This window comes from Nelumbo nucifera, chromosome 6, assembly GCF_055504915.1.
Source record: "Nelumbo nucifera cultivar China Antique chromosome 6, China Antique-T2T, whole genome shotgun sequence".
Classification (NCBI taxonomy): domain Eukaryota; kingdom Viridiplantae; phylum Streptophyta; class Magnoliopsida; order Proteales; family Nelumbonaceae; genus Nelumbo; species Nelumbo nucifera.
This window is the reverse complement of record NC_142654.1, coordinates 29,911,087-29,923,705: the sequence shown is the minus strand read 5'-3', so window position 1 is coordinate 29,923,705 and position 12,619 is coordinate 29,911,087. Positions and strand designations below refer to the sequence as shown.

General features: G+C 40.4%; 1 protein-coding gene across 1 annotated transcript in view; it reads left to right on the top strand.

Moving 5' to 3' along the window:
- EMB2766 (structural constituent of nuclear pore) overlaps nt 1–10,903 on the top strand; it is a 47,614-nt gene extending 36,711 nt beyond the window's left edge. Inside the window, exons 7-9 of the mRNA XM_010260544.3 lie at nt 9,816–9,903; nt 9,984–10,082; nt 10,525–10,903. Of these exons, the coding sequence (XP_010258846.1) occupies nt 9,816–9,903; nt 9,984–10,082; nt 10,525–10,617 (280 nt within the window). The 3' untranslated portion in view covers nt 10,618–10,903. The remainder of the gene's footprint in view (nt 1–9,815; nt 9,904–9,983; nt 10,083–10,524) is intronic.
- Nucleotides 10,904–12,619: the final 1,716 nt, after the last annotated feature.

Here is a 12,619-nt window from a genome sequence, read left to right as displayed (position 1 = left end):
GATAATTTGCTCAAGGAAAAATCTATGATGCAAGGTAGACAATATACTGGAAAGGCTTTGGCCAATCAAACAGTCCCCCCTCCCCCCCTGAATTTTGATGATTGGTTACCACTTTTATGGTGCTGGTTGATTGGCTAGAGGTTTTTTTGGTATCATGTCTTTCTGGCATCAGAGTTGAACCCTTGCTCAAATAATTACAAACTTGAATACAAAGGAAACCTGGGGAACATGTGATAACAGGTTGAGCAGGTTTAGGTAATGACTGAAGTGATCATCCCTATTTGTCTCATACTCTCATTGCTTCTCATATGACAATAGATAATCCTTGTGAAAGATAACACTGTAGAGGTTGAAGTATGCAAACACACTTGTGTTGTTTAATTGGGGAGAGAGCCAGAGAGGTGTTGTACTAGGTTGAATTTTTGTTCCTTTTCCTCCCCTTTGCTGCCATTTGTTGGGCTACCAACTTGAGGTGTGAATATTTCACTGTAGCAAGGATATTTTCTAACAATATGGTTCTCTTCACTTTATTTATTTATTTTTTTTTGGAAAAAGGTAAAGTTATTTTATTCAATGAGAAAGCCAATTACAACCAGACTCAGGCCAACTAGGCCATCCTGGGCCCAAAACATATTACAAGAACATCCATGATTTAGTACAAAGAAAGAGAGAAACATTCTGACTTTTAAACTCCTCATTCACCGACACCCAGGAGCAAATCTTCCCCACCACTTTCTGCACAATGTCATGCGGACTTTTTGATTGATTACAGAAAATTCTATTGTTTCTTTCCATCCAAATGGACCAAAGAACAGCCTGTGGAATAGTATTCCAAACAAGCCTGCCTTTCTTTCTAAGACCCTCCAATCTCCAACTCATAAACAGCTCCTTCACAGACTTAGGCATAGCCCAACACACCTCTAGTTTCTTGAAGAAATGTTCCCAGATTGAAGAGGAAATCGGACAGTGAATGCACAAATGATCTATAGATTCAGCACCCATGCCGCATAAAACACAGGAGGGATCAGGAATCTGAACACCCCTTCTGTCCAAGTTGACCCTAGTTAAGCATTTATTCAAAACCATTGTCCAAACCAGGAAGTTAACCTTGGAGGGACAGATGGGGTTCCAAATCTGCCCATCCAGGAAGTTCTCCTGACCTGAGCTGCACATCTTAAGGAAAAGGGATTTAACTGTGAATCTACCATCTGCATTCCACTTCCAAGTCCATTCATCTTCCATACCCATACCAATTCTCTGATTTTGAATCTGCCTCAACAGACCTACATACTCCTCCACTTCCCAGTCTAGCAAATTCCTCCTACATAGGGGAGTCCAAGTAAAGGAGCCCCCAGAGGTACTAATGTTATCAGCAACTGAAGAATCTTGATTCACTGCAATTTGGAACAGCCGGGGAAAAGCATCAGCCAAGGGGCCTTCCTCACACCAGGAATCCTTCCAAAACTTAATTCTATCCCCTTTTCCAACTTTAATATGGTTGTCTTCACTTTATGGTGGCTCTTTATATGTGGTTGCATCATTTAACGTTTTTTTATAGGTAATAAGATTTTATTGAACCACGAAAGAAGGTAAACAAACAAAAAGAAGGTAAACAAACAATAGAGAACAAAGGAAAGGAGAAACAAAAATGAAATCAATGGATATCTGTGGGATCCAACTAGAGAACAGGAGCCCAAACTCTCTAAGACCCATATACAAGATAAACACTTGCTCCGTCATGCGTAGCCTCATGATCTTGCAACAAAAGAGAAAAAGGAGGAAATTTCTTCCCAGAGGGGGAAGCAAGAAAATGTGTCTCCACCAACTAATTAGGTATCATTGGTCACCATAATAAATAATCAAAAGCAGTGATTTAAAAGGCGCGTACAGGCAAGGCGCATTTTGGGATATGCGCCTAACATAGACTTGTTTGGGCTTGCCTCGAGGGGGCATGCTACAAAGGCGACTCAGAGAATCAAGAGTGCAATATGTTTTACACCACATTAACTACTTGAAGCAATGCAATTAAGGAAAAAAAGAGATTGTGGGTTTTACATGCTTGAAAATGCCTTATATGTTTTCTTTTATTTTTAAATTTTCATTTGTATACACTTTACATGTTATGTTTATGTATTTTAATTTTAGATAATAGGTTTTTTAAATCATTATGTTTAATATTTTTAAGAATTTCACTTTTTTTTTGGAATTTTCTGATTTTATGTTTTATTTTTTAGCCTTTTTTTGTAATTTTGCGCCTTTCTTAAAAAGGTGCATGCCTCACCTTGCGCCTTGCGCCTCAGGTGCAAATTGGCCCTTACACTTTTTTTTTGTGCTTGGAGCTTTTAAAACACTAATCAGAAGTATCAACTCCACCAGGGTGTACAACATGAGTTCTAGGCAAGATAGTAGTACTATTGTGTCTCAGGGAAGGTATTAGGCACCTCGGGCTAGCTATCCTGAAGTGGCAAAACCTAGCCTCCAAGTTGTGCCTTCAAAAGAAAATTAAGAATGAATGTATTCACAACTGTGGTCACTTGGTCGTGGTAGACCTACTTAGTAGTCATCTTGTATGACCGTTCTGTCAAGAACAATGGTAATTACAATCAGAAAAGAGAAAATGTGCAAAATGATGTCGTGATGAAGAAAGTCTGAAAATGGTTTAGGCTAGGTGTCCTATCTGAAAATGGTTTAGGCTAGCAAGTAAAATGATTTGTTCAATACCTCCATCTTTAGGGTTGGGAGCATGAATGCATAAGTAATAGAGAAATCAAAGTGGGAAAGGAACAATATAACAGGCTGATAACACTTAAAAATTAATGACAATACTGCAGAAATTGTGAAAATAAGATTTTGGCATAGCCTTAGCAATGGATTCATGGTGTTGAAACCATTCAATAGGGGCCACTGCCTTGGAACAAAGTCATCATCATCTTAGCCTTGTCCAACTATATAGGGTCAGCTACTGCCCTAGAACAAAATATCAAATAATAAAATCACAACAATAATGACTACAAAAATCAAGGTGGTTAGATGTTATTTAGGAAGTCACCAAAGTGTCTTGAATGAAAAAGGGAAATAAGACAAATGGAAGAATCTTTCTATGACCCTAAGTTCATTAAATTGAAACTATATAAAGTGGAAAATGCATATTCAAAATGTGAGAAAAACTAATTCAACATGAATTGGGAAGGGCTATGCAAGGTGCCAACCAGCCAGCTGGTTGGTAAGGTCTCCTGCTGGTCGTAGCGGAGACTTAGGATCTGTTAACAGCTGTTATTGATCCTATGTATAGTACCACAGGGGTACTATTGTACTTTTGCTCCTTTTTTATTTTAGTTGCTGTCGCCCTAGTATATATATTAAAAAGTTGCGCAGCCAGCAGGATCTTTGAGCTCTCAGTTCTCTCTTCTCTCTCTTTTCTCTCTTCTTTCATTCTTCTCTCCTGCATAACTTGGTATCAGAGCAGGACTACCAGATCTGAAAGGAGAAGTTGAGCGAACAGTCCTTTTTCTTCTTCGCATCAGATTTCCAGATCTGCCGCCCTCATTTGCTGTTCGGCTGATTGAAGATCTCACACATTGAAGTAGCCTTTCTCTCTCTCTCTCTCTCTCTCTCTTACCTTTTTTTCTGGTTGTGTGCCAGGGCAGAACCTGTACTATGTCTGCCGATTGGATGTGAGGTGATCAGCACCTCTTTCTTTCCTTTTTTGTGGGGTTGACTGATCCCTGAGAAACTGTAGGTCGTGAGGACCTTTTTTGTGTGCTGCAACAGCAGCTTTTATGGTGAACTGTGGGTCAGAAAGTGACCAGTACCTCTTGTGTGCTGCAACAGCAGCTTTTATGGTGAACTGAAGGTCAGAAAGTCACCAGTACTTGTTGTAACAGTAGTCTTGTTGATGCATATGTCAAGAGATGACCTGCATGCACTGTGGCAACACTTGTGTTGAACTTGTAAGTCAAGGGATGACCTGTTAGTGCTGTAACAGCACCTGCAACAACACTTTAAGGCTGTGTACCCCATTTAAGAGTTGTTTTTGAATCTGAAATCATGAGTGGTGAAGATTCTGCTACATCCGGTGTTTCCTCAATGCTGAATGGAATGAGTGGGGGTGTGGACCTATCCTTTCCCATGGCTGTTATCCCTCTTGATGGTTTAAATTATTTAGAGTGGTCAAGAGGGATCAAGTTGTACATCACTGCAAGGGGAAAGATATGTTATATTAATGGGAGAATCAAAGAACCACATTCTGGGATTGTTGAATATGACAGATGGAACCAGGGAAACAACATGGTCATGTCCTGGCTTTTAGTTTCTATGCAACTTCAAATAAGAAGGAATTTCATGTGGGCTGAAACGGCAAATGAGATATGGGAATAAGCAAAATCAACATATTCGGAATTGCGACACTATGCAAAAATCTACCAACTACAGGTTGAATCGTCTACTTGTAAACAGGGGGAGAGGTGTCTCTGTGTACTACTCAGACTTGACCTCTGTCTGGAAGGAGTTGATCATTATCAGAGTGTGGACTGGAAGTGTGATGAAGATGCAAAACTATACAAAAAACTCGTCTCCCAGTAGAGTGTGTTTGCTTTCTTACATGGTTTGAATCCTACATATGAATCTATCAGAGTTCAGATCCTAGGTAGCAAGGATCTTCCATCAGTTCAGGAAGTTTATGCTCTTGTACAATCAGAAGAAAGCAAAAGAAATTTCATGAACAGTTCTGGAGGAGATGCAGTTGTGTTGGTAGCGAAAGGGAGTGTTACTATCGGTGGGGGAAATACTTCTAGGAAGGGAGATCTTCAGAAAAAGATGGATGACAAGGGAAAATTGTGGTGTACTCATTGCCAGAAACCCCGACACACCTGAGACACATGCTGGGATCTTCCTGGGAAGCCGAAATGGGCTCAAGATCTGAATAAGAAGCAAGGTTCAGATATGAATAAAAAGTCAGGACAGCAAGGTACAAGAAAACACACTATGGCAAACATGGCTACTTAGGAGAATCAGCCCCCCATTCATACTATGACTCAGACACATTCATCTGGATCTGACCCAAGGGAGGATATTATAAATTCCTTCTGTGACCATTTAGAGAGATCTATGGTAGAGCAATTCGTCAGATGGATGCTCCTCCCTCAACTTCATTTGTGTCTACATCAGGTAACTCTTCCACAACTTTCCATGTTGCTTCTCATAACCCTGACAGTCCCTGGATCATTGATTATGGAGCGTCAAAACACATGACTGGTACGTCCTCTTACTTTCAAACCTATCACCTTCTTTCTGGAAGAGACAAGGTGAGACTAGCTGATGGATCATATACTACCATAGCTGGTCAAGGAATCATTTCTCTCCCTCTCGGTCTTACCCTCTCTAATGTTTTACATGTTCCGAAATTTCCCATTAATTTGTTCTCTGTTAGTAGTATTACTAATTCCTTAAACTGCTTAGTGACCTTTTTCCCTTCTTATTGTGTGATCTAGGATCTGGCCTCAGGGGGGACGATTGGTAGAGGATGTATGGTTGATGGACTTTACATGCTGGAGAATAAGGCTGGTTTTCAAGTCACAGAGTCTTAAGAGTCAGTCTTGTAAGAGTCAAGTTTATTTATGGCATTGTCATCTTGGTCATTTATCTTTTGAGTCTTTGAAAGTGGTGTTTCCAGAATTGTTTAAGTCGGTGTCCGTTTCAGATTTCTCTTGTCAAACTTGTCAATTGAGTAATCTGTGTAGAACTCATTTTCTTTCAAAAAATAATAAATATGAATTTTCTTTTCACATTGTTCATTCTGATGTGTGGGGCCCTGTTACTTTACCATCTGAGAGTGGCTACAAGTATTTTATTACCATTATCGATGATTATTCTAGATATACATGGGTGTATCCCATGCGGACCAGGGATGAAGTACCCAAAATTATCCAAGATTTTCAGCGGATTGTCTTCACCCAATTTCAAACTGAAATCCAAATTTTTCAGTCAGATAATGCCAAAGAGTATTTTTCATAGTGATTTCACTGAATTTTTTGCGTCACGTGGTTCACTTCACCGTAGCTCTTGTACCCGAACACCACAACAAAATGGTGTTGCTAAAAGAAAGAACCGACACCTCCTTGAAGTGGCCCGGGGTTTACTACTCCATATGAATGTCCCAAAACGCTTTTGGCTTGAGGTTGTCCTTTGTGCTACCTACCTCATCAACCGTATGTCCTCTCGTTGGTTAGAGTTCAAAGCCCCACATCAGCTTCTCTTTCCTAAGACTCCCATTCTTCCCATTCCTCGTGTGTTTGGTCGTCGTTGCTTTATCCAAAATTTGTCCGCCACTCATGGGAAATTGGATCCTCATGCTATTCCTTGCATATTCCTGGGGTACTCCACTTAAAAGGGATACTGTTGTTTTGATCCTGTTTCTCGAAAATTCTATATTTCCATGGATGCCTCTTTCTTTGAGAGTGAGCCTTTTTTCCTTGTTTCTCCTCAGGGGGAGAGTAGGAATGAGGAGAAACTAGTTCAACTCCCTTCTCTTCCTGATCCTCCTCCTTTTCTTGTCTTCTTCCGTTGTCACAAAGGCCAACCAAATTCAAGAGCTGTGGAGAATCTAGAAGTTGTACCTCCAGTGCCATTAAACTCTTCGGGGACGGATCATACCCACTTAGGAATTTTGATTCCCATTGATGTTCCTGACCCCATTGCAGTTGATACCTCTGTTGCTAACGACCTTGACCTTCCTATTGTTCACAGGAAAGGTGTTAGATCGTGCACCACTAAACACCCCATTTCCCACTTTGTTTCCTATGAAAACATTTCACCTTCTTTTCGAGCCTTTCTCACATCCATTGACAGTGTCCCTATCCCTAAGAATGTGGCAGAAGCTTTTTCAGTACCTGAATGGATAGATGCTATGAAGGAAGAAATTAATGCCCTTCATAAAAATGGCACATGGGAACTTGTAGATCTTCCCAAGGGAAAGGATCCAGTTGGATGTAAATGGGTGTTCACAGTCAAACATAGGGCTGATGGCACGGTGGAGTGGTATAAAGATCGTTTAGTGGCAAAGGGGTTTACACAAGTGTACGGAGTTGATTATGCAGAGACTTTTGCACCCGTTGCCAAGATGAACTCCATTAGAGTTCTATTCTCTCTTGTTGCTAATCTTGACTGGAATCTACATCAGCTTGATATCAAAAATGCTTTCTTGAATGGTGACCTTGAAGAGGAAGTTTACATGATACAACCCCCTGGTTTTCAGGCTCAAGGCAATGAACAAAAGGTGTGCAGGTTGAAGAAGTCTTTATACGGGTTGAAACAATCACCGAGAGCCTGGTTCAGCAGATTCCATGTAGCGGTTCAGTAGAAAGGATACAAGCAATGTCAATATGATCACACATTGTTTGTGAAAAGAGAAGAAGGTAAAATTGCTGCTTTGATAGTATATGTTGATGATATAATTATCACTGGCGACTGGAAGGATGAAATCCAAAAGTTGATGAGTTTTCTTGCCACATAGTTTGAAGTAAAGGATTTAGGTCCTCTGAGATACTTCCTAGGAATTGAAGTTGCCCGCTCAAAAAGGGGTATCTTAATTTCCCAAAGGAGGTACGCCCTAGATTTACTCTAGGATACAAGAAAAATGGGAGTGAAGCCAGTTGATTCCCCCATTGCTCCTAACCATAAATTAGGTGACAGCCAAGGTGAACCTATCAAAGATGTGAAACAGTTTCAAAGACTTATAGGGAGATTGTTATATCTTTCTATGACCCGCCCAGACATTGCTTATGCAGTTGGTGTCCTTAGCTAGTTCATGCATGCCCCTATGACCACTCATCTTGATTTAACAAAAAGAATCCTCCGATACCTTAAAAGGTTTCCAGGTGTTGGCTTGTTGTTTCAAAGGCATTGACATTTGAAAGTTGAAGTGTATACTGATGCAGATTGGGACAGAAAGTCAACTAGTGGCTACTGCACCTTCATAGGAGGAAATTTAGTTACCTGGAGAAGCAAAAAGCAAAAAGCAAAGTGTGGTGGCTAGATCCAGTATTGAAGCTGAATATCGAGCAATGGCTCATGGAGTGGCTGAAATTATGTTGATAAAGAATCTGTTAAGTGAGTTGGTTTTTCCAGTGGACAGACCTATGACCCTATTCTGTGATAACAAAGCAGCCATAAACATTGCTGCTAACCCTGTGCTACATGATAGAACTAAACACATCGAAGTCGACAAGCATTTTATCAGAGAGAAAGTTATCACAGGGGAAGTGTGTACTCCCTATGTCAGCTCTGAGGATCAACTTGCAGACATCTTTACAAAAGGACTACACTCAAGACATCATGATTTATGTGACAAGTTGGGCATGATTGACATCTATGTCCCAACTTGAGGGGGAGTGTTAACAGCTGTTATTTTTCCTATGTATAGTACCGTAGGGGTACTATTGTACTTTTGCTCCTTTTTTATTTTAGTTGCTGTCGCCCTAGTATATATATTAAAAAGATGCGCTGCCAGCAGGATCTTTGAGCTCTCGGTTCTCTCTTCTCTCTTCTTCTCTCTCTTTTCTCTCTTCTTTCATTCTTCTCTCCTGCATAACAGGATCAAATCCCGCCTGCACCTGGGTTGGGGGATGGGCTACCCCCCGTTGTGTAGCCCTTCAAAAGAAATCAAAAAGAAAACAAGTGTTATGTGAAAGAAGCCACATCTGAGTGGCTTATTTTCATGGTTCTTTGGTGGAATTAATTTGAAGCTGAATCCATCAATAGGACCAGAAGTGTTTAGAAAAGGATAATGGAAATTGGAAAATGCAAGGAAAAGAGAGAAAAATGGACTAGTGTGATGATGCACATATCAACCTAATTTTTTTAGAATAATAATACAATTTTATGAACCTGTCAAAAAAATATAATTTTGTGAAAACAATAAACAATTTGGGCAGGTTTTCCCAATAGGATAATAATATAATTTTGTGGAAACATATTGTACGAACATATGATCAGTCTGGATGTGCATATCAACCTAATGTGTTTTAGAATAATAATACAATTTTGTGAACCTGTCAAAAAATAATACAATTTTATGAAAAACAGTAAACAATTTGGACAGGATTTTCCATTAGGATAGTTATATAATTTTGTGGAAAAATATTGTGCAAACATATGATCAAATCTGCATGTGCATGCCCAGGTTGTAGGTTCTCTAGTTTGTAGGCGAGACACCCATGTCAATATCATCATATAGGAATTTTGGTTTTGTAAAGGCTAAACTTTGTATTGATATCTATAGCTTGATAGTTTAGAAGTGTATTTTAATTGCGAAAATCCTGGGTGGGAGTAGCTGCATGCAAGAAATTGCCCTTGTACTTCTGGTTAAACGAGTCAGGAACCTCATTGGTTACCATGCATGGATTTTCTAGAAACTTCATATTTGGGCCATTACATGATGTAGGTAATAAATACTTCTTGCGGGGAGAAAGTGCCTTGGGGATGACTTGAGAGGTTCCCCCTCTGCATCACATGAAAAGCAATGGGAAAAGCCTTAAGCATTCTAAAAGAACTGAAGTCTCCTATTCAAGAGTCTTAGTCAACAAGCCAATTTAGCAGCTGTTTTGATGTTTTTATTCTCCCACATAGTAAAATTCTTTACCAAAGCTTCATTGTTAAACTCAGATATAAACTATGTGAAAAAAATCAGTAAGCATTGGAATAGTGAGGAATGTTGTTATTTCATCCTTTATTTTGCTCGATTTTTTTATTTGTGGATTCTTATTTACATTAGATTTTTTTTTTGTCTCTTCTGACTTGTCTAGTTTGACCATTTTTAGGTATGAGCAGGCAGAATTGATTGAAAGAGAGATGGAACAGATGGCTGAACAAATCAAGTCAATTATTCAGACCTTAAATACTAGCCAGGTATAGTATGATTTGATGGGTTGAAGTGCATTCTTCTTGTAAACATTCTGTCAGGAATCCTTACTTGGTCAAGTGTTCAGGGTGGGGACCTTGATGCAATAGATGGGATGACTCCGTTAGATGTTGTTGTCCGGATTCTAAACAATCAACTTAGTTCACTCATGTGGATTGATGAAAAGGTTAGTATCGTTTACTGTCTTCATTTGCAGGGTATGTGTTAACTTTTTTTTTCTTAAACATATTTCTTCTAATCCTTGAGAACCGTACCTTGCATGATTGCTTCTCCTTGATCAAGTTCTCGTTTTCTGCTTTTGATTGTTGCTCCTTGATTAAGTTATTTTATTGGTTTTTTGGCATCAAATCAAACAATCATTGGACATGGTGGCTCAGTTTGGAAAGAGTACAAATACAAATATGTACAGTACAAATACATATAAAATAATACAAAACACAAGGTTTTGCACTCTACATATTTGTATTTGTATTCCTTCCAAACTGAGCCTGTAGAATTCCCATGTTTCATTGTTCCAGGCATTTGTGCCGAAAACATAGTATTTCCTTGATTGTATATGCTGTATTTTGTTCCATGGCTTGAGCCCTAATGGCTAAAATTCATGGCAGGCTGGAGAGTTCTCTTCTCGCATTCAGCAGCTAGCTAGCCGTGGTTCTGCTGCCAACCAGGACTTGGCCGGTTCAAGATTTTGGATGAGTTGATCATTGACCTGTTGCTGAAGAAGGCATATATATGAATCAGCTGTGCCAAGTGAAGCCAGGCAATGTGCTGAGGTGTTCCATATGTGCCTTCACTATGGTCCATGGAGAATTTTTATTCCTTCCCCAATGACATCCAACTAATTTTCCCCTGTTCTGTTTTTTCCCATTCTCTGTTATTCTTCTTTGATAGAGTACTGTATATCTGGCTGTACTTGAAAAGCCCCAACCGTGTAATTTTGGTGTATGCTGCTTATTGGAAGTAATTTAGACTCATTGTGTAATATAGCAATAACGTTTTTACGGGCTGTAACCCAATTAGGATAAGCTGACAATCGGAGCACTTGAGTTTGTTGGAAACTTGGGACTCTAGACATCAAAAAGAATATACTAATGTTGGTTTAGGGCAGCTGAGAGCAAGCTGATTTTGCATCGATTACTTGAATTTGGCTGTCATAAACCGGATTTCATGCTACCCCACATCAAAAAGAATATACTAAATAGTGCGCTCCACCTCTGGCTCCTCTCACCAGCAACCAACTTCGCGTGTGAAGTGCCCCCTCAAGTTGGTCCTCCCCTAGAGCACCCTAAAGGATCTTGAAGGGTTGAAGAATGAAAATGAGCGACTTACTTTGCCTTAGAAGTCCAGCTCCAATGCCTGGAATTGGGCCTAACGCCCAGTCGCCCACCTTTACAATGTTCAACATTCAGGAGGGTGCATTCCTGCCAAGGAGCTCCTAGGACCTCCACGCCACCAATACCAATAGCAGCATCAGCATTATTCACGTGCCGATTTCAGCTAGGGAAAAGATCAGCATGTTCCTCTAAAGCCAACCGAGTAGACATTGGTAGCAAGATACATGACATGTGCGAGTGATTGAACAAGCTCGAGAAAAAGCCACCTCGATCGTCACACACCTATTGAGAGAGATCAGGGCAGCAAGGACCCCATCTTCACACAAGATATCATGGACGTTTGAAAAGTACGATGGTACCACCAACCCCATGGACCATTTGGAGGGGTTCAAAGCTACTATGTTCTTACATGGATCCTCGAACGCATGGATGTGCAAAGCATATGTTTCCACCTTAAAGGGAGTAGCTCAACAATGGTACTTCGCCCTACCTTCTCGATCCATTGCCAGCTAGAATAGGCTTGAAAACCTCTTAGCATAGTTCATCAACAGTTGACGACACTGGAAATTAGTTGTCAACCTCATGCACCTAAGACAATGGGAAGATGAGTCCCTCTGAGTGTTCTTGGCGATATTTAACGCCAAGTCCAGGTCCAGAATTTGGACATTCTATCGTAGTGGTCACCCTAATGCATGGCTTACAGACATCCTGCTTCAATTTCTCTCCTCAAAAGATGGCTCTTTGAGATATAATCAAGCTCCTTGCCCGAACTCAAAAGTAATCAATGTTGAAAAAGCAGTCTCAGAGGCCGAAGGCTGTCCATCTGTTACATGAAGAGGTCGGGTCGGCACCGAGCCTGTTGACGGAGGAATCCCCTACCAACCTTTAGGAACTTCACACTACTCGGCATGCCACAGACTATGATCCTGATGCAGATCTATGACTGACTTCGTCAAGTGGCCTGAGAGGTTAGATTCTCAGGGCAATTAATACCACATCCTATGCCTAATCTTTCTATGGTGTGTATATAAATGCTTGTAATCCGAGCTAAGATGGGATTATTTGTCCTTCCATTCCAATTGGTACCACTTCATGCCCCTAAACATATAATCTCCCATGCAAAATAGTACGAGCACCCCAAATCTGGATTTCCTCACAAAATGGTCCTCACACCCACCACACAGTACTTGCAGCTTTACATCGGGAACATCTCCCATGAATGAAAAAATACAAGTACGGGTTGCTGATGTGGGGCTGCACAAGTGCTGTGAGGTGGGTGTGAAGAAGATTATGTGAGGAAGAAATCCAAACTCGAGTGCCCCATTGTCACGGGGTTAGTCGTGACAACACTCTGATGGCATGTCGTGGG